Source organism: Zingiber officinale, chromosome 8A (assembly GCF_018446385.1).
Source record: "Zingiber officinale cultivar Zhangliang chromosome 8A, Zo_v1.1, whole genome shotgun sequence".
Taxonomy (NCBI): Eukaryota; Viridiplantae; Streptophyta; class Magnoliopsida; order Zingiberales; family Zingiberaceae; genus Zingiber; species Zingiber officinale.
This window is the reverse complement of record NC_056000.1, coordinates 47,935,166-47,962,158: the sequence shown is the minus strand read 5'-3', so window position 1 is coordinate 47,962,158 and position 26,993 is coordinate 47,935,166. Positions and strand designations below refer to the sequence as shown.

Below are 26,993 nucleotides of genomic sequence, written 5' to 3'. Positions count from 1 at the left end.
ATTCATCAACTCAAGGATTTATAGTCACCACTCGACTGTTGAATTCGTCGACTCAAGAATTTATAGTCGTCGCTTGACTGTTGAATTCGTCAACTCAAAGGATTTATAGTCACCACAGCAACAAACTCCCGATCGGCGTCGTTCTCCAAGGCAGGAGAATCACCGAGCATCCAGAGAACGGTCCCGACCGTCCGCTCGGGAGGAGGAAAATAGAAGCAATACTTCCCGAGGCGAGATCAACGTTATAGCTGGCGGGCCGACCGGAGGAGACTCCAATCGAGCCAGAAAGGCGAGCGTCCGGCAGCTCCAGATTCATGCGGTCGGCTGTAGCCGAGAACGAGCAGAAGGACCCGAAATTAGTTTCGGGCCCAGGGACTTGGAAGGAGTTGAAGTACCCCACGACGATGCTCTGCTCATCAAAGCGGTAATAGCCAATTACACTATTCACCGCGTATTTGTTGGCACAGGGAGTTCAGTCAACATCATATTCAAGAAGGCGTTCGATCAGCTGCAAATTGATCGGGCCGAGCTGTTGCCCATGACAACTCCGCTCTACGGGTTTACGGGTAACGAAGTTCAGCCGACCGGACTGATCCGGCTGGCTACTTCGCTGGGAGAAGAGCCGCTCAGCAGGACAAGGACAACAAATTTCGTGGTGGTCGACTCTCCCTCGTCCTACAACGTCATTTTGGGACGACCGGCTCTCAGCGAATTCCGAGCTGTCGTCTCAACCTTCCATCAGAAGATCAAGTTCCCCGTGGAGGACAAAGTGGGAGAAGTACGGGGAGATCAACTAGCAGCTCGGCGATGCTACATCGAGATGGTCCGAGCAGAGGCCAATTCCGTTAGGAAGGCGCCCCGGATCGAGGTAAACGCCATCACCGAAAGGCCACCCTCTTTAATTTATGAAGAAAAGGAGGAAGTGCAGATTCACCCAACCCGATCGGAGGCCACAACCTTTATAGCGTCGGATCTGGAGGAGAAGCATAAAGAAGAACTGATCCAATGCCTCCGAAGAAATCATGATGTCTTCATCTGGTCGACACATGAGCTGCCCGGAATTTTGCCGAGCATAGCGCAGCACGAGCTACATGTCCGACCGGACGCACGACCAGTAAAGCAAAGAAAAAGGGACTTCAGCGCCGAGCAGAATTCCATCATCCGAGCGGAGGTGGAAAAACTTCTGGAGGCCGGCCTTATACGCGAGGTACAGTTCCCGAGCTGGTTGACTAACGTAGTGTTAGTCTCCAAACCAGGCAACAAGTGGAGAGTGTGCATAGATTTTCGGGATCTCAACAAAGCTTGCCCGAAAGATTTTTATCCTCTACCTCGGATAGATCAGCTGGTGGACTCTACCGCCGGCTGCGAATTAATCTGTATGCTCGACGCCTACCAGGGCTATCACCAAGTGCCGCTCGCCCGTGAGGATCAAGAAAAAGTCAGTTTCGTGACGGCCGACGGCACTTATTGCTATAATGTGATGCCGTTCGGATTGAAGAATGCGGGGGCCACATATCAGCACTTGATGAATAAAGTATTCAGAGAGCAGATCGGACGGAATCTAGAAGTTTATGTGGACGACATTCTCATTAAGTCCGTCCGAGCGGCCGATCTCTTCAAAGACATGGAGGAAACCTTCCGAACGCTGCGCAAATATGGAGTTAAGCTAAATCCCCAGAAGTGTCTGTTCGGAGCAAAAGGAGGGCGCTTTCTGGGGTACATAGTGACCGAGCGGGGAATTGAGGCAAATCCCAACAAGGTGAAAGCTCTACAAGATATGCCGCCTCCAAGAAATACAAGGGAAGTGCAGCGTTTGACCGGTCGGATAACCGCTCTGTCCAGATTCATTTCCAAAACCGCCGACCGGAGCCTTCCGTTTTTCAAGATCTTGCGCAAGGCTACAAAATTTCACTGGGACGAAGAATGCGACCGGGAGTTCGAAGATTTAAAGGCATATCTGAATTCGCTCCCGGTATTAGCCAAGCCGACTATTGGTGAGCCGCTCTGTATTTATCTATCCTTGACCGAGCAGGCAATCGACTCAGCTTTAGTGAGGTCGAGTGGAGAAGAGCCTGTGTATTTCCTTAGTCACATTTTAAAAGATGCTGAATCTCGCTACACTGGGCTCGAAAAGCTAGCCTTCGCTCTGGTTCTCGCCGCTCGGCGCCTTCGTCCATACTTCCTGGCGCATACGATCGTTGTCAAAACCAATAGTCCGCTCAGACGTGTGCTACTAAATCCAGAGGCATCCGGACGGCTCATCAAATGGACGACGGAGTTAAGTGAATTTGATATCCAATACCAACCCCGCTCGGTGATCAAAGCGCAATCCTTGGCCGATTTTGTGACTGAGGTGCAAAGGCCAGAGACGGAAGCTATGTGGAGAATATATGTGGATGGGTCGTCCACTCGGCTCGGGAGCGGGATTGGAATATTGCTACTCTCCCCTCAAGAAGAGAAGATGCACTTATCCGTCCGGCTGGATTATAAAGCTACCAACAATGAAGCAGAGTATGAGACCCTCATAGCCGGCTTGCAGGCAGCTCGGCATGTGGGAGCCGGTCGGGTAACTCTTCACTCGGATTCGCAGTTAGCCGCTCAGCAACTCTCTGGTACCTTCGAAATCAATAGTGCTCGGCTCAAGTTCTACGCTGAAGCCTTCGAGAAGCTCAAAGCTGATTTTAGAGAAGTTATTGTCCAGAAGATACCCAGAGCAGAAAATCAAGCAGCCGATGAGTTAGCCAAACTCGCGAGCGCAATAACGCCGGTCGCCATTCAGCAATCAATTGAAAAAGTACTGTTGGTGGCGCACGTCGACCGGATGGAAGGCCTCACATTTCCAAGCGACTGGCGGACACCCATCATAGAGTTCCTCCGCTCGGGAGCCACACCGTCCGACCGGAACGAAACCCAGCTGTTAAGAAGGAGGGCCGGTCGGTTCACACTCATCGGCGATAAGCTTTATAAGAAGGCTTTCTCTCGTCCGCTGTTGAAATGCGTGAGCTCGGAAGACTCGGCTTACATCCTCCAAGAGGTACATCAAGGATCGTACGGAGGACATCCGGGCGGACGATCACTAGCTAAGAAGATCCTGCTAGCCGGATACTTTTGGCCGACCTTACAAGCAGACACCGCTCGGACAGTATCTACGTGCCTTTCGTGCCAGAAGTACCATAACTTCTCCCACCGACCGGCCGAGGAAATGAAGGCATCAACTGTTTCATGTCCGTTCGATCAATGGGGAATGGATATTGTCGGTCCATTTCCGATGGCAACCGGGCAGAGGAAATTTTTGCTAGTGGCGGTCGATTATTTTTCCAAGTGGGTGGAGGCCGAGCCGCTGGCAAAGATCACCGAACAAATGGTCAAAAAGTTCATATGGCAACACATCATTTGTCGGTTCGGCATCCCTCGCCGACTGATTTCCGACAACGGACGGCAATTCACAGGGAAGGTGCTAGAGGATTGGTGCAAGAGCTACGGCATCGAGCAATACTTCACGTCCGTGGCTTATCCCCAAAGCAACGGTCAAGCCGAAGTAGCCAATCGGGAAATTCTTCGTATTCTGTCCGCTCGGCTCGACCATTTGGGAGGAAGTTGGCCGGATGAAGTTCCGGCCGTCTTGTGGGTCATCCGGACGACTCCGAAGGAAGGGACGGACGTCACACCATTCCATTTGGTGTATGGTGGCGAGACAGTTATTCCGGTTGAAGTCGACATCGAGTCCGTCCGGATTCAGAGTTATAATGATGGCAACGCCGAACGGAGGAACATGGAGCTGGATTTGGTTGACGAGGAGTGAGCCAAGGCGTCCGTTCGGCTGATGGCATACCGGCAGCGGATGAAGCAAAACTACAACCGCCGTGTAATCCCCAGATCATTCCAAGTCGGCGATCTTGTCTGGAAGAAAGTCAAGCCGGTCGGCGACGTCGGCAAACTTGAAGCTCCTTGGGCAGGCCCCTTCAAGGTTATTGAAAAGCTCCGCTCGGGAGCTTATTATTTGGAGGATGAAGACGGGCGGCAGCTAGATCGACCGTGGAGTGCGAATCATCTCCAACCTTATCGAGCGGGGTGAAAGGTGCATGAATGTAAATCATTTTTGTATATGTTAGTCCCCGTGTCCTTGTAATGCAGGAATCAAAATTAATTCAAAGGATGACCAATGGATCCGCCGATCGGCAGCGTTAAAATTAGCCTTGAAGGCTGTCGAGCTCCGACGTTAAATATCGAGAGACGAGCCGGCGTCTATAAACGTCCGAGCGGAAGACCGTCGAGCTCCGACGTTAAATATCGAGAGACGAGCCGGCGTCTATAAACGTCCGAGCGGAAGACCGTCGAGCTCCGACGTTAAATATCGAGAGACGAGCCGGCGTCTATAAACGTCCGGGCGGAAGACCGTCGAGCTCCGACGTTAAATATCGAGAGACGAGCCGGCGTCTATAAACGTCCGAGCGGAAGACCGTCGAGCTCCGACGTTAAATATCGAGAGACGAGCCGGCATCTATAAATGTCCGAGCGGAAGACCGTCGAGCTCCGACATTAAATATCGAGAGACGAGCCGGCGTCTATAAATATTCCGAGCGGAAAAAAAAAAAGGCTGCAAGTGTCCGAGGAGTTCGCCGCCAATATCGTTCGACCGACTCTACGTTCCGCTCGGCTCAGGGCCCAAAGGTTCTCGTCGGCTTATAGCGAGCGATCCTTGCTAGCAAAGCGGAATGTTACGCGTCCGGAATATTTGCCCGAGCGGAAGGGCATCGCCAAGTACTTCGGAAAAATGCCTTTCGAATGCCAGAGGTGTGATAATAGGCGAGTGGGCAACACACATGTTAATTGGCAAAAGGACAAAGTGCAAAAAGATAGAGTGCGCGAAAGGAAAGCATTGCATTAAAAATAAAATCTCAGGCCGAGCGGCCTAAGTACAAAAGGGATCATATTTAGCCGAGCGGCCAAATTACAAAAATTACTCGATATAATCGTAGAGGGTCTTGGGGATGGTATCTAGGAGCGCCACCTGATCGCCGGCCGGAATATTGGTGGACTCCGGAAGAAGGCCCTTCGACTTCAGATAGGTCATAGTGGCAGTCATGGCCAAGTCGAAGGCTGTGTACATTCGCTCGCAGATTTTCTCCGAGAATTTGGGCGATCGGATGTAGCTCTGTCGTAGAGCGACGACTCGGCTCGGCTCGGCATCCTGATATTCTTTGAAAGCCGCCTGCGAGCCGGTGAGGGTCTCGTTCAGATTCTTAAGCTTTTCTGCGTCGGCCGAGCGGCCCGTCTTCTCCCTGTCGAGCTGCTCTGTCAACTCCTTTATCTTCAGCTCCAGGCCCCGAGCCTCAATATTCTTCTTCTCCAGATCGGAGATAGCTGTATTCTTCCGAGTGGTGGCTAGGGCTATTTTCGTGTCAAGCGACTTGACTTGTCGCTCGGACTCGGACTCGACCAAGGCATGGGCCTGGTCGGCTGTCTTCTTCTGTTCGGCCGCCAGCATAGTTTGAGCTTTCTTCAGCTCCTTTTGCAGCTCGGAATAAGAAGGGCCCTGAAGGCCGGACGGACCAACTGCGACCTTTAGTTGCCGTAGCTCTTCATCCACCAAGGCCAAGCGGTTGGAAACCGCAATTTCCTCCACCCATCTCTGGCAAAAGAAAATTATAGTTATGAGCGGCCGATCGGAAAGAATGAATACCAAAGTTGGTAGATTACAAACTTACCCCCGTGGCCTGCTGCATATGGCTGTTAGCCAAATTTCCGAGGGGTATCATCGCAGTGCAGGCCCGAGCATCGGCCCACATCTCAGCTAAGGGCCCTTTCAAGGTGATGGTGTGCTCGGGCGCAGATGGACGGTCGGCTTCTGGAATCAGCTCTTCAGTCGGGAGATGAAGAGTGACCCGAATTGTGCGGCCATGACCGGGGGTCGTCTGACCGGCGGTCGGAAGGGGATCAGAAGCCGACGTAGAAAACTGGGAATGAATGGTCGAGCGCTGGACTGAATGGCGAGCGGGCAGAAGGGTGCTGATTGGAATAGCCTCCATTGGCGCGGCCGGCTCATCCCATTTTGAGGGTGTCCGGTCAGACGAAATGGTTTCAGTCACTGGCGCCTTGCCTCGAGCGGTCGCAGTGACCCGCTCGGATGGTTGGACCGCGGAGGTCGCCGACCGCAGGGGAGTCTCCACTCGGCGCCTCTTTTGTAGAGGCTGCTCCTCCTCCCGAGCGGAACCTTCCTCGGGGGCAGTTGGTTCTCCAGGAGGAGTGGCCCCGCTGGCCACGTTTTGCTGAGAAGCGGGGGCGGTCGACTTAGCCTGAGTCCCGCTCTCTCCTTCGTGGGATCCGACCAGTTGGATACCCAAAGCTTCCATTTCTCTGGCCGCCGCGGCTTCCAGAGCGGCCGCCTTCCTCTTCAAAACACCGGCCATGACCGAATCCATGACGATGTCCGCTGCAAAGAAAGGAAAAGAAATCAGTTAGCAATCAAAGCAAATGCCCAACCAAAGTTCTTACCGAAGCCGGCCGGAAGAGGAGTCCGTATAGGACTCAGCCCGAAGATGTACATCACTCCCTCGTGGAGAAGTTTGTTGATGTCGAGCCGCAGACCGGCCAGTATATTTGCAGCGTGGAGGTAGTCCGGTCGGGTCTTGAATTTCTTCAACTCGGGAGTGGGAGGCAGACTGACCTGCCACTGGGTCGGGAAGTTTGCCTGATTGGGCATACGGATGTAGAAAAAATAATCCTTCCAATGTTTATTGGAAGTAGGAAGTTTGTTGAAAAAGACCAAGCCGGGCCGAGCTTAGAACATGAAGGTGCCCGGCTCGGCTTGCTTGGGGTAATAGAAATAGAAGAAGACCTCCGGTCGGAGGGGGATGTTGTGAATCTTGAACAAAATGACAACACCACAGAGGAGACGGAAGGTATTGGGTACTAAACTGCCGAGCGGCACACCGAAAAAATTATAGACATCTATGATGAAAGGGTGTACAGGAAAACGAAGACCGGCGGTAAACTGGTCTCGGAAGACACAGAAAGCTCCGCGCAGCGGCCTGTGAGGCCGAGCGGAAGGACCAGCTAAGCGAATTTCGAAATCCTTTGGGATTTCAAAATTGTCTGCCAAAATATCGAAGTCCCGCTGTTCGAATCGGGACTGCATGGTGGTGTACCATGGACCGAGCGACTGATCTTCGGGATTGGAAGAGCTAGCCATGGGCCGATCGGAAGGAGTCAAAAGGCAAAAAGGAAGGAGAAAAACAACAGCAAACGAAAGGAAGTTTCAAGGATCGAAACTGAGAAAGAAATGCGGAGGAAACACCGGAAAAGAGGAAGGAAAGATATAAAACCTTGCTGCGGGGAGAGGGATCAAGGAAAAGGCGCCGGAGAGCGTCGGAGAGCAGAAACAGGATCGTCGGAGTTCCAAAGCGCAGGGGCAGTAGTCGAAATCACGGAGGCAAGTGAGGGAGAGAAGGAAACGAAGAATTTATAGGGTGAAGGCCGGGCGGCCTCCACCGTTGGATCCAGGTCACGGGAATCAAAGCATGCATCAAGCCGTCCATTTCGAATCGCTTCGATCACATCAAAACACCATGCCACCGCCGCCGTACGCCGATGGCAGTGCTCCACGTGGCATTCAATCATTCGGAGCATTTAATGAAAGCATGCTCAACCTTAATGTCGAAGATTGGCGCAAAGCACGAGGAGATCCAGTCAATGCCATTGTTGATTCACTTAAGGCTACCTCTATGGTTGGCCGAGCGGAGGATACCAACATGAAGGAGCCGCTCGTCCAGATTCTTAGTCCAGTCAGTCGGACTATTCGCCTCCTTCGACTAGACTTGAAGGAGAGGCAAGTGATCCGGTAGTAAGAACAGGGGACCCCGCCCTGTGGAGTCAACGCCACGTGGAAGTCACAGTGGCAGTTATCCGGCCGGAGAGGGTCGGGTCCGACCGGACGGCCAGCCGACCGATGGAGTCGAACGCCCGGAGAGGTATGGGTCCGATCGGGCGGAATGACCGGACGATATTCGGCTGATGGTTAAAGGCGCCCTGTAGAAATCAGGGTTCCGGCGCTCAGTGAAAAAGGTCGTGGGTCCGAGCGGACATCACGCTCGGCCAAAGCCATAAGGTAACACTGCTAATAGTCCCCATAAAGCACGTGTTGGAGGATCTCCCCAAGTAAACCACCGCATATGTCCGGCCGGATGTTGAGGTAGTTGTCCGCCCGGAAGCCAGATTTGGAGCAAATGGGAAAAGGACAAGGAACGTCTTTTTCTGACAGCAGGTATGTTTCACGTGGGGGCCATGCTCCAAATCTTGTGACAGGGGATTCCGCTGTCCCATCGAGGACATGCTAAGACTGTAGCAGTATGGGTTAGGGAAGCTCACTGACAAGTCTTTACTGGAGTATGGGCCACGGACACGTGTACACCTCGGGGGGGTGTACACTCACTTATTCGCTGCCCTATATAAAGGCTCTCATTGTTCGCCGGAGGTACGCAGTCTACGAGTTTTAAAGCCACTGTTTCTTTCTTGAGCTTCGCCTGACTTGAGCGTCGGAGGGTCGTCACCGGGAATCCCTTCCCGGCTTGATTTCTGTGCAGGTTCGCCGGAGCTTTGTGCCGCCAGTCGAAGATCCACGCCAGCAGCCGGAAGCGCCACGTGCCCAGCGTCCGTTGATTCGGCATTCGGACAGGATCATATACATAGTCGCTAACCTAGAACGACCTCAGGATTATCCTCCAACTGTAGCTCTGCTTTATGCGCTGCCTATACGCCATGAGCCGGATAGCGGCCTTATCTCGTACTTTATCTACTAGGTTAAATTCAATGAGTCTCCGATTGGGGTTTCCATAGTCATAGAGTTGCTCATGATCGGACTCTACTCCGACTTCCACTGAAACCACTACTTCACCCTCTGTTCACCTGATGGAATGGAATTATGCCGATCGCCTCTCTTGGTATGGTGCGATGAGCCCACAATATGCTAGGCAGTTCATCGGCCTAGCTGCCTCCGGCGTGGTCGAGCAGAGCCCGTAACCCTCCGAGAATTTCTCTGTTGGTGACTTCCTCTTGGCCTTTACTTTAGGGGTAGACCATTGACATGAAAGCTTGTGCAATGTCATAGCCCTCACACTACTCCTTGAGCCTCAGTCCTGCGAACTATTTTCTGTTGTCTAAGACGAGCCGACGAGGGATGCCGAACCGACACAAAATGTTTTGCCATATAAATTTGATAACCATATACTCGGTTATCTTGGCTAGAATCTCAGCCTCCACCTATTTTGAGAAATAATCTACTGTCACTAGTAGAAATCTTCACTGACCGGTCGCCATGGGAAACAATATAATGATATCCATGCCCCACTAGTCGAACGGACAGGATACCGTGGATGTTTTCATCTCCTCGGTGAGTCGATGCGGGATGTTATGATACTTCTGAAATGACAAATAAGTGATCACCGTCTAAGCGGCGGCGTCTTGCAATGTAGGCTAAAAGTACCCCACCAACAGGATCTTTCGGGATAGTGATCTGCCGCCTGGATGACTACCATAGAAGCCTTTATGAACCTCTTGAAAGATGTACTCAATGTCCTCCGACCCGACGCATTTGAGCAGTGACCTTGAGAAATCTCTTGTATATAGCTGGTTTCCAATTAGAATGAACCGCCCGGACCTCTTTTCCAACAAACGAGCTTCCTCCTGATTGGCTTGTGTGACTCCTGATCAGAGGAATTTTATCAGTGGCGTCCTCCAGTCGCTCGGGAAGGTTATTTCATCCATCCTATCGATGTGCGCCACTAGTGAGACTTGTTCAATCAGCTTATCAATGACAATCGATGATAACGAATTGACTAACTTAGCTAGCTCCTCAACGCCCTGGTTGTCCAACCACGGGATCTTCTATATAACCACTTCTTAGAAACTTACCTTCAACTTCTCAAAAGCTTCGGTGTATAGCTTAAGCCGAATGTTACTTATCTCGAACGTGCCCAATAGCTATTGAGCTTGCAGTTGAGAACCCAAGTGGATGAGAACTCTTGTGGCTCTTACATGCCGAGCTGCTTGCAAGCCAGCTATTAGGGTCTCATATTCGGCTTCGTTATTTGTAGCCCGATAATTCAACCGTATGGACAATTGCATTCTATCTTCCTGCGGCGATATCAAGAGAATGCCAATCCAGCTACCTTGCCGAGTGGATGAACCATCTACATATATCTTCCAAGTCACGTCCAGCTCGACATTCTAGACCTCGATGACAAAATTAGCTAAGGTCCGGGTCTTGATTCTGGTCCACAATTGATATTGTATGTCAAATTTGTTCAGCTCGGTGGCCCATTTGATCAGTCATCCGGACACTTCTGGGTTAAGGAGAACTCTTCCTATTGTGCTGTCGGTCATCAACATGATCAAATGTGAGAGAAAATATGAACGAAGTTTTTTGCTAAAAGTAGACACCACAGCTCGAAATTCATTCGACACTGGTTGATCTAATATGACATTGTAGGTGGACGGCGCGCCACCACAATGAAATTTGTGAGTGATACGACCAACCAATCCTGGCCGATCCATAATATTTCATTTTCCTATAAACCCATAAAGCGGGGTCATCATGGGTTGCAGTTCGCTTCGATCGATTTGCAGCTAGTCGAACGCCTTCTTAAAGATTATATTCATTAAGCTACCTGTATCAACAAAAGTTCGGTGAATAGTATAGTTAGATATTACTGTCCGGATGATCAAGGCGTCGTTGCGAGGTATTTTCACTCCCTCTAGGTCCCGAGGGTCAAAATTGATCTCTGATCCTTCGGTCTTCTCATTGCTGCATTCCACAACATGTATCTCTAATTGACAAGCGTGCAACTTCCTTTCTCGATTCGAATCACTGCCAATCTGCTCCCCGACGATCATTCTGATTTTGCCCCGAGCGGTGTTGCTTCGGTTTTCTTCCTCCTGAGTTGAGGATGTAGTCCGTTTAGCCAAACCTCGGGCGGGACTTGCATTTCCCCTTCACTGAGGCCTGCGATGGAGCTACTCGTCCGCCACTGTCTCTTCTTCTCTATGCCCGTCTGACCGATGTTGATGTCGTCGATCGGGAGTTGGTGAGTGACGTCGATATCCTGGAGGAGTCGATCAGTTAGAAATCATTCTCAAATCGTAGCAATCTCGAGTGTTGTGTAGGATTGGAAAGACGCTAGAGGGGGGATGAATAGAGATAGTCGAAATTAGAGAGCGAGTTAAATCGAAGTACGTAGGGAAGAAAAGAAAACAATACTAACAAACCAATTTTTACTTGGTTCGGAGCCTTCGATGCATTCTACTCCAATGCCCGCACTTTTCAAATGTTTTCATTGGGCAATCCACTAATAGCTCGAACAATTACACAAGTTAAGTACAAGAACTAAAAGTAGTATTATCGACAATAAAGAAAATAAGAATGTCTTGAATGTCGGCTGTCGGAGGAGCTTCATAACGTCATTGGAGTTTTTTCGGAGCACCGGACAAGAGTGAAAGTCATAGTAGTTGGTGTACTGAAGATCTTGGTCGAAGGCCTTTATATAGGCTCATTCTGGGTGCGTAGACAACGTGGTTCGATCAATCGACGCGCTGCACATCAGCTTTTGGATGAGATTTTTGGTCCGGGTGCTTAGACCGACTCTGGGCTCCCGGACCACCCGAATGCCCACGAAATAAAGTTAACACAACATAATAAAACAACAATAGTAATTAGATCCTGTCCTCTCAAGATGAGGATCTAATCAAGGTCTCAACTTAGATTTTACAAATGAACCTAAGTTAGACCGACATCTACAATTCCCTCAAAGGGGAATGCGTACTCATTGGATCTTTCATCCAGTTGCTTACTTCCACTTACCAACTGTAGTCACTTGACTTTCCTTTGACCCACTAAGTCTTTCCGCCAATTGTCAGGTCTGCAAACCCAACTGGACTTCGACTGATTGTCAGGTCTTGCAAACCCAACTGCACTTCCCACCAGATATCGGGCCTCGCAGACCTATATGAACTTCCCACCAGCTATCAGGTCCCTCAGACCTAGCTGGATTTTAGCCTAGTGTTAAGTCCTTTAGACTAGTCAACTCCTGCACACATGATAGAAAAGTTAGACAAACATCACATCTAACTTTAACTTATTTGTCATAAATTAAAACTAGATTATTAGTTCAATCTGCACTAATATGTTGTGTGTCGCCGATTGATGGAACGAGCAAAACAACGACGTTGAAGTCTTGCCTTTTGCAGCTTTGGGTCGACCTGCTGCTACATGTTGCACGACATATGTTCTTTGCTCATCGTGCAGTTGTGCTACTCTCGATCGGGGACCTTTTGGTAGTTGATAATTGATGGTCGGTCGCCGTTTAGGGGAAGTAGTATACTCAGCAGTCACTTCCTTCCTTCACGTCGTTTGGGCTTCGTCCACGTTTATGTATTCGATGGCACGCTTGAGCAAGTGGTCGGAGTCTTTTGGCGACCTCTATATGAGTGAGCGGAAGAATTCCCCTTCGGTAAGCCCTTGAGAGAAGGCATTTACCGATATCTCCAAGAATATCAATGGAATATCTATGGTCACCTGGTTGAACCACTTGATGTACGCTCTTAATGTCTCCTTGGGCCCCTTTTTCACAGCGAACAGATTAACACTTGTCTTCTAGTAGCGACAACTGCTAGCGAAGTGGTGCAAGAATGTCGCTCGGAAGTCTTTTAAGTTGTAAATTGATTCTATCGACAATCGTCTAAACCATCATTGCGCTGATCCGGAGAGGATGGTGAGAAAGACTCGACATTTCACTTCATCGGTGTACTGATGGAGTGCGGCTGTGTTGTCGAATCTAGTCAGATGATCCTTGGATCAATCATCCCATTGTATTCCTCGATTGTCAATGGGGTATAGTGTCGCTGCAACGTATCGTCAAAATCCCTTGAGAGAATTGCTCGTTGATCCGTTCGGGCGAATCATCGACCCAGGGTACCTTTTCCTTTTGTCCATCACGGATAGGGGCGCGACCCGAGGATGATCTTGGTTCTCTATCCGCTCGGCCCTGTTCCTTTGAAGGAGTGTGGAATAACGCACAATGAAAGGAGGATCAACGCATTGAGCAGGTCCTCGTATGTGCCGGTCAACTTCTTATTCTGCCCCCGAACGGATATATATTTCGCTCGGTCTCTATATACGACCTACTGCCCTGCTGCTGATGCCGTGGGCTCATGTATCTGACGCTCGGCCAATGCCTGTTGTTATTGTTGCTCTATCATTTTTGCCGCTCGGACTTATATCAATATATCTAATTCCTCCTTTGTAGTGTCACCGTCATGAGTTGTCTAGTGTCTTCTATCTTCATGTCTTAGATACAGGCTGCGTTCCCACAGATGACCAAATATAAAAGATCCAAAAATGAGTATATTTCCTCTTAAATTCACCACATTAAACTAAAATCTATTATATTTTGTATCAAATTGATCATGACTCTTTTTCCACCTTAATTGGATAAAAAATATAATAGATTTTTTTTTAAATAATGCTCAGATGAAAAATATACTAGATTTTTTCTTTTAATGGTGCTGAATTTAAGAAAATTATATTAAGCGGAAAAAAATTATGCTCAATTTGATAGAAAATATACTTGATTCTATTTTAAAGTGTTAAATTTAAGAGTAATTATATTTATTTTTTGAAATTTTTATAAGAATATGAGAGATAATTATGTAATGATATTTGTATAAGAGAGTTGAAGTAAATAAATTTTTATAGGTATGAAATGGAAATAAAGTTTTTTTTTTTTTTTTTTTTTTTTTTTTAAAAGGGGGGGGGGATATGACTGTATGGAAAATTGAAAGTGTATTTAGAAACTTTTCTCCCATTTTCTCTATTTTTAAATCTATTTTTTAATTTATTCATAAATAATTATGATAGACATGTAAAATTTCCCATAAAAAACCTTCAAAGACTAATTCTGAGTTTGAGCCCATTTAAAGCCCATTAGCGAGATCGATGAGCTAGGGTTTGAACAATATATTGAGATTGGGAGGCGAGCTCCTTCGGCTCCCAAGCGGAGCGGCGATGGCGTTCCTCATCCTTTCCCTTTTCTGGTCCTTTCTGTGATTTTGGTTGTAATGTTTTGCTCACAGATCAGTTTTCCCAGTGTAGGAGGAGGCCATGATGAAGAAATTCACACTCGTTAAGACGCTCTCTGCGCATGATTTGTGCAATACTAATCACTACGTTCTTGCTGAGCCTTCTCTCTGGTTTCCCTGTTTGTTTTATGATTAGTTTTTTTGAATCTGGTTTTCGTATCCGATTTGTAATGTGCCATCGTTTTATTTGGTTTTCCGTGGATTTTATATGCCTTATTGAGAACATTGTGATTACATCGCATTCATTTGGATATATTTGGAATTCTACGATTTGCATATGTTTTCTGAATCGCAGATGAGGGAGAACCGTATTACAAGGGAAGAAGACCTACACTAATTGCAGATGAGGGTTGTTGAAGGTGCTTAACGGATTCAGAGGAGATCGACATCAGTCCATGACAGGTTCGCTGCTAGCGTCTTCTTCTTCTTCTTCTTCTTTTTTTTTCCATGAAGGTGTTTCACCAGTAGCTCGCCGCACAAACAAATCGTCCCTCTTGTCTTCACACATCTTCCTTAGTCAAAAAGGTTTGATCTTTCTCCATCTCTCAATCTTTGCATGCTTTATTTCAATTCAATTCCGGTTTTCAATCTTCGTTGTAATCTGATTCCTGAAAAATTTGTGAATCTTACAATTTCTCGGATTCCTTCCGCCTATCTTTATTTCAAAACGCCACCTTTCTTAGCAGAAGCACAAATCGAAGGCTTGAAGGCTCATTGTCAAAGCTTTAAAATGCCTACCGAGTTCAAAAACTGTGCGAAATTTGCACGTCTCCTCGCTCAGCGATGGCGGTCTCCATTTCTCTCATTGGAGTCCCGATAAGGAAGACGGAAATGTTTTTCGTATATTTAAGACGATTTATGAGACTGCAATGATAACTAGAATCTTCATGAAATTTATTGCAAAAAAAAAAAAAACGATTTAGTAAATTGAATTATGATTTCATAAACTAAGTCTTCTTAAAATGAAATTTTTTAAATTTATTAAACCAATTAAACTTTATAAATTAAAGTTTTCATATCTAAAAACTTCGTTTTATTAATAATTCGTCTTATTTAGTTTCTAAATCTTAATTATAATTTTATTTTATAGATTAGTTGTGTATTAAGAAACAAAATTAGTGCTTACAGTGGTATTGACTATAATGATAAAATGTCAAACTGATAAATTTTTTCAGAATAATCATTTAATGCAATTTTTTTTCTTTATTCTAAGCATAAGATAATACGGAAAATATAAAGCTAAAATTTCTACTAAACAATGCTCATCTGGCCAAGAAAATATGTTTGGACTATTAAAGATAAATGTGCTATTTAACCAAAAAAACATAATAATATATGAATATAAAGCATGTACATTGAACATGATATTTAAATATTGAATTCTTTAATTTTTCAAAAAGTGTACTACTTTGTTGAAAATCAAAGAATAAAGAAATCAACGAATGCATAGATGTTTTTTTAGAAATCAAACTTGTTCATTCTATTCTAAGAATGAAGGCTTAATTTGAACGTTTGTAAATTAAAATTGTGTAAAAAAATAAAATTCAGTTCTGGCTTTTAAGTTGTATGAATAAAATAAATATTAATTTGAATACATATATATTTAATTCGTTAATGTTAATAAAAAATAATTATTATTAATAATATTTGAAATCATGTTTATTAATAAAATTTTTATTAATATATTAAATAAATAAATATTTTTTTAAAAAAATAAATTTAAATTATCAAGTTTAATAATTAATAAATAATTAAATAAAATTTAATTGAAAGTTCTATAACATCTACATAATATCTTATCAAATAAATTTAAATACACATAAATTTAACTAAGTGCCCTAGTTCCATTTGAATTTGATAATTTAAAATAGGAATGAAATATTTTTGAGTCAGCTCAAAAGCTTGTGATTAGCCTCAATTATTGCTCTGTTTTAAAGTCTTCGCCCCTTAATTACTCGCCACACCACGCATTGTTCTTCGTAACCTGATCAATCATCGGCTTTATTTCCAACCTTATCGATTTAATCACTTAATTATCTCCAATCTTAAATAGATCTCTACCTGTCCTACCCAGTTTCCGACACATGGATCATCGTTCGCGATCACTCAGCCGACCAGTTCATCCATTTCAACACAATTGAAAAATGAAGAACTTGGTTGGTGACCTAATGGAGATCGCAATCCCAAACCAATTTAAAGCGGGATCACTCTGTGCTCTCGCTGCATGGTCAATGGCGTCTCTGTTCTCTTCCCTTGCATTGCTCTTCTTCTTGTTTCTTTCTGGAGTTTGCTGTTTGGAATATCGCATACCGGTTGGCTCCGAGCTTTCCGCCGGCGGCAATGAATCGTGGGTTTCTGAGAATGAGATCTTCGCGTTTGGGTTCGCGCAGGATTCAGCAAGCGTTCGCGATCAATTTCTGTTGGCGATTTGGTATTATGGCCTTCCGGATCATCCGACCATTGTTTGGTCGCCGAATAGGTGGATTTCTTGTTTCGATCTTGTGCCACCGATTCTTAGTTTTTCATCTTTCTTGTCGTTCCGATTGATGCAGAGGTTTTCCGGCGCGAAGAGACGCGGTGGTGCGACTGGAAAACTCCGGCGAACTCGTGCTCAGAGACGGTAACGCCGTTCTGTGGACTTCCAACACTTCCCAGTTGAATCCCAGCTTCGGCGTAATGTCGGACTCCGGCGACTTCCTACTATGCGCCGGCGGCAACGTCACGGGCCGGACGGCCGCCGCCGTGTGGCATAGCTTCTCCTACCCCTCTGATACTCTCCTCCCAGGGCAAAAACTGACGGTGGACCTCGCGCTCACCTCCGCCACGTCCTCCTCCGGGCACTATGCCCTCCAAATGCTTCAGCAGAGAACCTCCCTCAGCCTTGCCCTTGCCTACGTCTCGCCGACGTCCAACTCCAACTATTCCTACTGGTCTAGCCCACAGATATCAAACGCCACCGGCGAGGTTGTCGCCGTCTTGGACTCCTCCGGGAACTTCGGCGTTAGCTACGGCGCTTCCTCCGCTGGCACGATGTATATCCACAAGAACGACACGCAGTCCACGTTTCTGCGCAGGATCACGCTGGGAAACGACGGGAATCTGCGGCTCTACCGCTTGGAAGCGAACAAGAACTGGGCGGTGGAGTGGACCGCCGTGTCGAACCCATGCACCGCCGCCGGAATTTGTGGCAGTGGCATCTGCAACCTTGACTCCAGCAACAACACCTTCAGCTGCACGCCGCTGAAGCCGGTGAACTGCAGCGGAAGAAACGGCGGGCAAATCAAGATGCAAACCATGCCGCAAACCAATTACTACTTCCCCGGCAAGTCCACGATCTCGAATTACAGCGGCGACGTCAACGGCACGGAGTGCTCCCGGCATTGCTCCGACAACTGCGAGTGCGTGGCGGCGGTGTACGGGCCCTCGCCGGAGAACGCGAAGTCGTGGTGCTGGACGCTGCGCTGGGTGGACTTCGGCGGGATGCAGGACCCGAGCTCGACACTGTACGTGAAGGTCCTCGCCGGAAACGAGTCGGCGACGGGCGAATCGAGTTCAGGCTCACCGAGCGCCAGCGTGCTGCTGCCGTTGCTGATCTGCTTCGGCGCTCTAGTTGCGCTCCTGAGCGCGCTGCTTTTCTACTGCGCGCGAAGGAAGAGGAAGCAGAAGGCGATGCGGCGATGCGTGTCGCTGCCGGGAGCTCCGGCGTGCTTTAGCTACCATGAACTGCAGATTGCTACCTCAAACTTCTCCCAATTGATCGGAACAGGTATCTTACCTTCTTAATCATCAATCCCGATCAAGCCAAAAACACAATTCTTCTCTCAATCGATCGTGCTTGTTCGATGCGAGACCAGGAGGATTTGGCAGCGTGTACAAGGGAACGCTGAGAGACGGGACGATGGTGGCAGTCAAGAAACTAGACAGGCTGCTGCCTCAAGGAGAAAGGGAGTTCATAGCAGAGGTCACCACCATCGGCTCCATGCACCACATGAACTTGGTCAGCCTCTGTGGATTCTGCTCAGAGCAATCGCACAGGTGACCGATCCTTCACCGCACTGATCACTCCTCTTAAGAACTAAAACTAGAAGTGTTGTTTGTTCATTCATGCTTTTTGTTCACATTGATTAGGCTGTTAGTGTATGAATACATGAGTAGAGGATCACTGGACAAGTGGATCTTTCGTTCAGGGGAAGACAGGGTTTTGGACTGGCGAACTCGCTTTAACATAGCGACGGCGATCGCTCAAGGGATCGCCTACTTCCACGAGCAGTGCAGGAACCGGATCATTCACTGCGACATCAAGCCGGAGAACATTCTGCTGGACGAGGACTTCTGCCCCAAAGTCTCGGACTTTGGCCTGGCGAAGCTGATGAGCAGGCAGCACTCGCAGGTGGTGACCATGGTGAGGGGCACGAGGGGTTACTTGGCGCCGGAGTGGGTCAGCAACCGCCCGGTCACCGTCAAGGTCGACGTCTACAGCTACGGGATGCTGCTGCTGGAGATTGTCGGAGGACGAAGGAACCTCGATTCTTCCTTGGACGAGAAGGAGTTCTTCTACCCTGCATGGGCTTTCAAGGTGCGATCACTAAAAGCTCGCTTCAGACTCTGTTCGAAGTGAAACATGGATCGAGCTGAATTTTACAGGAGATGGTGAATGGAACGGCGAGCAATGCCGTCGACAGGAGGCTGAAGAGGAACGTGGAGGAAGAGGAGGCGGTGAGGGCTCTCCATGTGGCGTTTTGGTGCATCCAAGAAGAGGCAGTGGTGAGGCCTTCCATGGGGGAGGTGGTGCGGATGTTGGAAGGCTCAGTGTCCATCAACGAGCCGCCGATGCCTCAGGCAGTGCAGGAGTTTCAAGAGGAAGGTCTGCACAGTGTTTACAGAACGATGAAGGGGAGATACTTCTTCGATTTGCCTTCGTCTTCCTCGGCCATGGCGAGCTATAGATCATCGAAGGCTACTTGTAGCCACTCTACTATGTCGCCTAGATAGCAAAATATGATCGATTACAGTTCTTGTAGATGAATGATCATTGAAAATCAGAAAGAAATGCCTCTCGTTCAGGAGCTCATAGATGTCACTGACTCATCGCAGTTACTTGAGAGGATTTGCACAGTGAATGCCGATCGGAATCTTAGGGGAGGTTTGGTATGCACGTTTTCTATTTTTATTTTCTGAAAAATGTACGTTTTCTGAAAAATAATGTTTGGTTTATATTTTCCGTGTGTATTTTTTAAAAAATTGATTATCAGTTTCTAGAAAAAATAAAGAATGATAAAAAATTATTTTCTGTTTTTAAAAAATACATATTTTTCAAAAAATAAAAATAAAAACAGTACAAATCAAAAGCACCCTTAACTTTTTAAATTTGTCTACCAGTTAAAACTACCCGCGGTCAGTGAGGGCTTTTACAGGGCAGAGCTGCCCATCACCGTGCCCAAGGATTTGACCGCATTCTTTATTTCGGCGCCCCAACCGCGGCGCGGTGGCGCAGCAGCTTCTTCCTGCCGTCGACCCCACCGTCACGTGAATCCACGCTGCCACGGCCACGTGGATCCGCGAACCCCGAGAACCGGACGAAGTGTCGCCCTGCCGCCGGTAAATTTCACCCTATCTATACAGGTACTGTCCCAACCTCTCACAATGAGATGGTGGGATCCACTACTTAAGTGTGGGCTCCATCATCTCATTGTGAGAGATTGGGACAGTACCTGTACAGGTAGGATCGAATTAACCCCTGCCGCCGGGCTTCTTGCCCGCCACGCGTCCGGCGAGGAAGATCAGGCTTTCCTGTTCCAAACAGCATACAACGGAGCTTCCAGTGTTGGCCGGACACGTCGGAACACACTGTGCTTATCTCCTGTAGATCTCGGAGCCGAACATGGAACAGGCTCTTCCGGCCGCTGTCGCACGACACGAAAGGGGAAGAGGTGGCTTCGTGCAATTTGTTCCCTCGTCTTGCTCTCTGCTTTTGTGGACATAAATTTTTGGGCCTCGTATGGAAATGGACAGCCATTAGTAGCAGAGCACAAGGATGTTGCGCTACGGCTCTGCTCTCACCGCACCTCCCTACGCCATTAGCGGTGCTCAGTGCGCATCCGTAGCATCTTCTATCTCTCTCTAGCTCGTGCTACGGTGCTAGTGTCTGTGTTCTCGCCTATCTCTGTCGCTCTGGTCTGGAAAGGACTTGGTCTCGCTGCCGGGTTGGTGCTCCTGTTTCGTGGGCTGTCCAATCTCGTCAAGGTTCCTCCTTTACGGGAGCAAAGGATTAGATAGCCCCTGAGGTTGACAGGCCATGGCGAAAGCTCGCTCCTTGCGCATCTTTTGGAACGACCCAGATGTCACCGACTGCTCCTCAGACGATGAAGAGCGCTGCTTCCTTCCTGGGCGCAGCGGGGTGTGTCGACTGCTGAACCGGACAAAGCCCGCCGTCAAGCCACGGGAGAAGGCGGCGTCGCCGGCAGGGAGCACTAAGTTCAGGGGCGTGCGGCGGCGGCCGTGGGGGAAGTATGCAGCGGAGATCCGCGACGCGTCAAGGGGCGTGCGCGTGTGGCTAGGTACCTTCGACACCGCCGAGGAAGCCGCCCTGGTCTACGACGACGCCGCTATCCAGCTACGCGGTCCCGGCGCCGCCACCAACTTCTCTTCGTCGTCCTCTTCCCCATCCTCCTCCCGGCGCTCCGCCGCCCCTACCGCCACATCTCGGGAAATCAACCCCACGCACCTGTCCGCCGGCTCCGAGTCGCACGCGCTCTCATCTCCAACCTCCGTCCTCCGGGTTATCTCCTCCTGCCCATCGTTTGGAGGCGTGCCACCGTACACCGAAATCTGGGATTTCGGGATGCCGGATCCGAGTTTCCCCGTGGGATCTTCGGCGTCGTGGGATTTGGCGTTGGGATCGTCGACGTCTCAGGGAGACGATTGCTTCGGGGAGATCGGCGATCTATTCCCCATCGAACCGCCCCCTACCGTACTTTAATAATACCCCGTTAATTATCTACCATAACGGATTAGATTATGTCGATGCAAAAACCGGTTTAAAACTTCCAAAAAACACGATCTCAAATTGTATCGGAGAAGGCTTGGGCCTATGTTTTGTTGTAGGGAAACTGTTGTGTAATTTAATAATTTAAAATGCACGGTGTGATTTGGGTACATACCAAATTTCCCTTAAAGCAACTATAACATAAAGTAAATACAGTTCTAATTGGGCCTAGAAGGCTGGCCCATTTAAGTTTGGGTCGGATAGTATTCTGTTTTAACCGTGACGGATGGAAGTAAAAGGTGTCAGATGTTAATATTTAAAATACCAAATTTATATTTTAAAAAAGGAAATTATAATAAAAAAATAAAAATATGCGTTGTAGTACTCGGGTCGGATTGAATTTAAATGGCAAATTGCGAGGGCTAAATTGCAATTTCCCGGAATTATGATCCCTGGTCCCCGTAAGTAGATACCTAATGGTCCGATGACTCCGATCCATCGAGCATGTAATTCGGCCACCGCCGACGAGCCTGAAGGAATTCAAAAAGCGAGGAGAGCCGACTCGCTCGACTTTCTCGGGTAAATCCTTCATTTCTACTCTTCCTCCGCCATCTTCTCTTTCGCTGTTCGATTCAATCTTTCAACCCTCGCGATCCGCGAGATTTGTTTAAACCATGCGCTGGTCTTCTTCGTACCTCGAATCAAGAGTTCGATCCTGGCTGCGGGACTACGATCGCCTGCAATCCGTCGCCGTCGCTCTCATCTACATCCAGGTAAGCCGTCTACCTGTTCTTTATCGCTCCCTTCTTTAGTTAGGACTGGCTTAGTGTTTCTGTAGCATTCTTAGAGTCGATGTGCGAGGGAGTGTTTTCGGAATGGGGTTGGAAGGGATGATGTAAGACATTTTTATGCACATTTTGTTATACTAGATCGGCTGTGCTATGTTGGGATCGCTTGGCGCGTTATTCAATGGAGTTTTGCTGATCAATCTGGCGGTGGCGCTCTTTGCGCTCGTTGCAATTGAGAGCAGTAGCCAGAGCCTGGGAAGGACTTATGCAGTGCTTCTCTTCTTCTCTATCGTGCTTGACATTGCTTGGTTCGTATTTTTCTCGCACACTACCTGGTGAGAGCCTAATGAAGCTATTCAACATGCATGCTTGACCTTAGATGTGTTGATTGTGTGATTTGATGAAGATTGCATTATTTGTTGATTGCAAGAAGATGTATTGGACTATGTGTTGCATGACCAAGTCAAGCCTAGTGTATCTTTAGTCGTTTTTAGAGACTAATTTTTAAAGTGAAATGTTGAATTGTAACATGAAAAATACTAGTTGAGTTCATTAGGGGTAAAACCATCTTTACTATTGAACCTTGAGAGTAAGCAAAATACAGGGAGAGGATCAAGTAAGGTCAATAAAAGGTAGGTAACTACTTTGATGTGCAGTCAAATTGTTTCTCGAGTGCTTCCATTGGACAAAGGACCCAAATTGTCAAGAAAGGAAACTTATTCCCACATGCCATGTTCATTTCTTGAATTGTTTATATTGTATTATAATTTCTTGATCAGCAAGTATCTCCGACTGTACTTATTGCTTGTGCATGGATTTGTTTTAAACAGTACATTAGTATTCTTGGTTGCTCATGATTACATGTGGAGTTATTATTAACTTCCAATTGTATTAGTGGGGACTGAAATATTAGATTGTCAATTGATTTACCTGAAGTCTTTATTACCTCACATGTTTTATCATGTTATGGAGGTTCACTATTTCTTTCATGTAATGTTGTATTTTATAGGAATTTCGATCCTGATCAGAAATTTGGGCCACTATTTGTCTTCTCAATCAGACTTGCATTGTTGATGGAAATCTTTGGCTTTTCAGTGAGGTTTTTGTCCTCATTTTTATGGGTTCAAATGTACAGATTGGGGGTTTCGACAGTGGATAGCAACGTATACCGTGCAGATTATAATGTTAGAGATAGCTTTGTGAATCGTCCAACAAATGAAGTAGCTAGGCAGGCCTCCACTGCTGATGAGATTTTGGGAGGTTCCATTTATGATCCAGCCTATTTCTCCTCCCTTTTTGAAGATATTCAAGAAACGCAACACATGCCTGAGGTATGATCTGCACCTTTTCAACTTGAAAGCTGTCATGTGTAACTAAATCAACACTAAACAGCCTGGTTGATTCATTCTATTCCACTTCTGCTCTTCTTTATCTCACAATAGGCCTTTATCAACACTAAACAGCCTGCCTTGATGAAATGCCATGATACAAAATATGCACTGGACATAATTTGACTTTAATTTCCAAGACATACAAGTATTGATTGGGCCATTTCCAAATATGTTAAGCTTGTTGGACAAATAGTTACACAATTAACCATGAAGTAAAAAATGTGATTTCGCTCACCCCGAGTGCCCCTTATCGCCGACCTCATAGCGAGATGAAGGGAGGTAAATCTTGGTACCCAGCGGCCTTCTAGGTGGGCATCCGCAAGGAAATGAACCCCGCTAGAATCGACCCTTGGCCAATGAAACAACTCTGTCATCCAAGTACCAACTCGACTATACCTATGGGGACATCACACAATTAACCATAATACTATTGTGAAAGGATCTTGCCCAAATATTTGAGATGGTAAATTATATGCAAGGAAAATTTTAGCCAATGTGAAAACTTTTCAAGTTAAGCTTACAACTTGATGCTTGAATGTGATGATTATTTTTATATATATGAATGAGCCAAGAATGAATGAATGAAGAATGTGATGTTAATGATAGATGTATGCCAAGGTGCTTCAATGCACCACTCAAGCACTATAGGTAAAATATGTAGAAATTAGAATGTGCATCCAATTTAAGACACTTAGATAAACATGCAGTAAATGATTTAGAAAATCTGACAACGTCAGCGTTAACACAAGAATTTAGGTAGACTTTTCTACTTAGTAATAACTTTAATGGAGGCATCTTGGCAATGATGGATAGTGTTGTTTTCAATAGGAAACAGATATAATATGATAGGTAATAAATGCCTAGAGGAATTGAAAACAATGTTCTTAGGAATGTCAGTCTTAGGAATTTGATTCACTTTGAGACTAGCATGATGGTGGTCAAGAAAGATCTCTGCTGTATGAATAATGCTCCTGGGAAAATCACGGGGAAACTTCAGCAGACAGGAGATGACCCATTGGTAACTTGGTATCTAGTGATAAACTTGGACATTGGTGAAGTAATAATCCCTTGCAAAAATAGTTAGGGAGAATTCTATCTATAGACATTAGAAGGCCTTACATCAGTATGAATTAATCTGCCTAATCCAATCTATACAAGTATTCTATCTTTTTATTAATACCAAGTACAATGGAGAATTACGGTTTTTAAGTTGGTGGAATTTCAATTTTTGCTTAAATAAGTGTTCCTATGGAGTGAAATTTGTCCTAAGCTTAGTGAGGCGATCGATGGAAAAAACGGTAGTCTTTGATGGTTTATAGGGACAGAGGACCAGCTCTTGAAACCATGACTTGCCTCAGGAATCCATTGTTGTGGCATAGAGTTGCAAGCTAATTTTGCTATGCTTTAGTGAACTTTGTAAGCACATCATGCTCATTTTTCTTAATAATTTTTACCCAGCCCTTCATAACCATCACATCCCACCTTTTCTATGGATATCAAACTCCATCTGATAGTGTAGACTCATGCTAGCTTGTGTAAAGTGGCCTAGAGTCTCTGCAACTTATGTTCTGTCTCAAGCACGACGAGCTCCAATTCCATAATCTGATCATATAAGCACAATGTGTCTCGACGAACACATAGTATTCTCGCCATAGGGCAAATGTCAATATCCTAAACATTTTAAAAAAAACTTATTTTGCATCTTTCCTTGGTTGGTAAGAGCCACCTTACTTTCCAATTACATGTATTATCTTGCTATAAATCTTTATAATATAAACTACCAGATGTTGATGATTATATTTATGGTCAAATCCTTTCTTGTGCAGTCATAAGTCATGGTTTACATCAAATAAACAATAATAATAGTGCAGCAGTTTGTTTTTCAGCTAATCATGCTGCAAGAAATGTAAACCCATTTGAAGCGCAATATCCTTTGAAAATGCACACATTCTTTATAAATGCTGGGAATTCTTTGATCTCTGCAAATCTTATTCAGAGATGCTAATGATGACTGTCTAAGCATCAGATCTTCTGAACACATCTGATGTTAACTTGAACATTATAACTAATTAAGACATCTCTTAGCTTCAGGCGAGTTCCCCATGTATGTTCAAAGAAGACAATATAGAGACTCCTTAGCTTGCACCAGATTCTTGACCTCTTTATATCTCTCTCTCTCTTCAAGGGAAAAAAGAAGCTATAATGCACTTATTACTATGAATAGTATGATGTATTGGGTTCTGATCCAAGTTTGGTTTCCTTTAAGAGTGCTACACATGATCTCTGAAGCTGTTAAATTGCAAATGATGGGTTTTTAAAGTATCAATTTGATCTACAAATTGAACAGATGTAATACCCACCAAATAAATCAAGTAAATAACAACTTTCTACTTTAGTCTACCAATCTCTAATTGGAACACTATCATCTGTTTAAATGTTTAAACTATATATTTTTTTTGTTGCTATTTTCCTGATGGTATTTGATTATGACTCCATTACTTCTTTGCAGGTTGATAATGATTCGAGAAAACTGCAATTGCAATGATTTGTAGTGTCACCAAATGTTGCCCAGAATCCGCCTTCGTCGTCTTATTGCTCAACTACGTCGTTGTCTGATCCTTGATTTTGGCATGATGGTTATCTTCATAGAATGCAGCCAGCTCTTGCAAATTACGGATTCCGTTGCCACTTCTCTCTGAGAACAGTTCGTCCCTTGGATCCCCTTATCAATAGCCGAAAGCACATGTTCTTAGGTCCAGATGAGGTTACCGAGCATAAAGCTCAAACACTAATGTCGGAAACACATGCCAAGGTGCTCGAGATCATTTTGGGAAAAAAGAAACCACCAGAGGAGATGCCTTGATCGGATTTATCAGTGGCATATCTTGGTGGGCTGTCTTCGTTATATCTTTTGGGACTGGTTGGAGTTTAGATCCAATTATGGAGCACTGCTCCAGGGATTCAAGCCATTGTAAATAGAAGCAAATTATAGATCAACCCATCAGAGTTTTTAGCAAATATTACTACTCAATGTCAACTCTTTGAATGACAAACCATAAACCTTCATCAGGGTAATCATTCCCTTCGTATTAAGTTGAGCTGAATCTAAATCCTAATAAAAAGATTGTAAACCAAACTGAACATTTAATAATGCCAAAACAAATCATCTGTTTGAAGTTGTCAACGAATCAAACATTCCTGGGCAATCTAAAATGTTCGGTTTAATAAAAATTTATTTGTGTTGGTGTAATATATATAAATATTAATTAAATAAATAAACTAAAATACATATATTCATTAATATTTATTAATCCTTTAAAATTCCTCTCGCTCTTTATCTTTCTATGGAACTAATGTTGAGAGATATTGGGATGAGCAAATCATTTTTACCACTTATTATAAATTATTCATGAATAAAATTTATAAATCATATTCATCAATAAACTTGATAAACGATGAAAAATTTCTATGAAATCAAATCGATTATCTCAAAATTAATCGATTCGAAAATCTAGATATCTTAAATTAAAAAATTATTAATATAATATAATAAATAAAAATTTCAAAATGAACGAATTATATTATCCAATTCAATAATTAATTAAAATATTAAATTTTAGACAATCAAATAAATTTAAATTGATAGGACAGTAACATCTAAATAAACTAAGCTAATTAAATTTGAATCAAATTTAAAAA

At 45.7% G+C, this 26,993-nt stretch overlaps 3 protein-coding genes across 8 annotated transcripts; all 3 read left to right on the top strand.

Moving 5' to 3' along the window:
- The first annotated feature begins 13,991 nt into the window (after nucleotides 1-13,991).
- Nucleotides 13,992-19,205, top strand: LOC122008902 (G-type lectin S-receptor-like serine/threonine-protein kinase At5g24080). 5 transcript variants are annotated; one of them, XM_042564811.1, is made up of 7 exons: nucleotides 13,992-14,173; nucleotides 14,426-14,532; nucleotides 16,521-16,609; nucleotides 16,683-17,896; nucleotides 17,985-18,165; nucleotides 18,259-18,706; nucleotides 18,775-19,205. In XM_042564811.1, exons 4-7 carry the CDS (start codon nucleotides 16,807-16,809, stop codon nucleotides 19,120-19,122), a joined length of 2,067 nt encoding a protein of 688 aa, XP_042420745.1. In that variant the 5' UTR covers nucleotides 13,992-14,173; nucleotides 14,426-14,532; nucleotides 16,521-16,609; nucleotides 16,683-16,806; the 3' UTR covers nucleotides 19,123-19,205. The 5 variants fall into 5 exon arrangements, with proteins under 5 accessions (XP_042420745.1, XP_042420742.1, XP_042420741.1 ...); XM_042564808.1 differs by having other exon boundaries at nucleotides 14,426-14,655; nucleotides 16,205-16,609; XM_042564807.1 differs by having other exon boundaries at nucleotides 13,992-14,532; nucleotides 16,205-16,609.
- A 1,220-nt stretch (nucleotides 19,206-20,425) lies between these two features.
- On the top strand, nucleotides 20,426-21,287 carry LOC122008898 (ethylene-responsive transcription factor CRF2-like). Its single transcript, XM_042564803.1, has one exon. It carries the CDS (start codon nucleotides 20,426-20,428, stop codon nucleotides 21,107-21,109), a length of 684 nt encoding a protein of 227 aa, XP_042420737.1. The 3' UTR covers nucleotides 21,110-21,287.
- Nucleotides 21,288-21,435: 148 nt separating this feature from the next.
- On the top strand, nucleotides 21,436-26,463 carry LOC122008899. 2 transcript variants are annotated; one of them, XM_042564805.1, is made up of 4 exons: nucleotides 21,436-21,888; nucleotides 22,045-22,211; nucleotides 22,913-23,234; nucleotides 25,804-26,463. In XM_042564805.1, the coding sequence occupies exons 1-4, from the start codon at nucleotides 21,790-21,792 to the stop codon at nucleotides 25,837-25,839; spliced, it is 624 nt and encodes a 207-aa protein (XP_042420739.1). In that variant the 5' UTR covers nucleotides 21,436-21,789; the 3' UTR covers nucleotides 25,840-26,463. The 2 variants fall into 2 exon arrangements, with proteins under 2 accessions (XP_042420739.1, XP_042420738.1); XM_042564804.1 differs by having other exon boundaries at nucleotides 22,045-22,238; nucleotides 25,804-26,462.
- Nucleotides 26,464-26,993: the final 530 nt, after the last annotated feature.

Excerpts from the sequence above, each read along its gene's own strand:
- LOC122008898 (XM_042564803.1), top strand. The coding sequence starts at position 20,426 with ATGGCGAAAGCTCGCTCCTTGCGCATCTTTTGGAACGACCCAGATGTC.
- LOC122008902 (XM_042564808.1), top strand. The coding sequence starts at position 16,275 with ATGAAGAACTTGGTTGGTGACCTAATGGAGATCGCAATCCCAAACCAA. Across the intron at positions 16,610-16,682 it reads ATTGTTTGGTCGCCGAATAG|AGGTTTTCCGGCGCGAAGAG; the intron begins GTGGATTTCTTG and ends CGATTGATGCAG. Across the intron at positions 17,897-17,984 it reads CTCCCAATTGATCGGAACAG|GAGGATTTGGCAGCGTGTAC; the intron begins GTATCTTACCTT and ends ATGCGAGACCAG.
- LOC122008899 (XM_042564804.1), top strand. The coding sequence starts at position 21,790 with ATGCGCTGGTCTTCTTCGTACCTCGAATCAAGAGTTCGATCCTGGCTG. Across the intron at positions 21,889-22,044 it reads TCGCTCTCATCTACATCCAG|ATCGGCTGTGCTATGTTGGG; the intron begins GTAAGCCGTCTA and ends TTGTTATACTAG. Across the intron at positions 23,235-25,803 it reads AAACGCAACACATGCCTGAG|GTTGATAATGATTCGAGAAA; the intron begins GTATGATCTGCA and ends ACTTCTTTGCAG.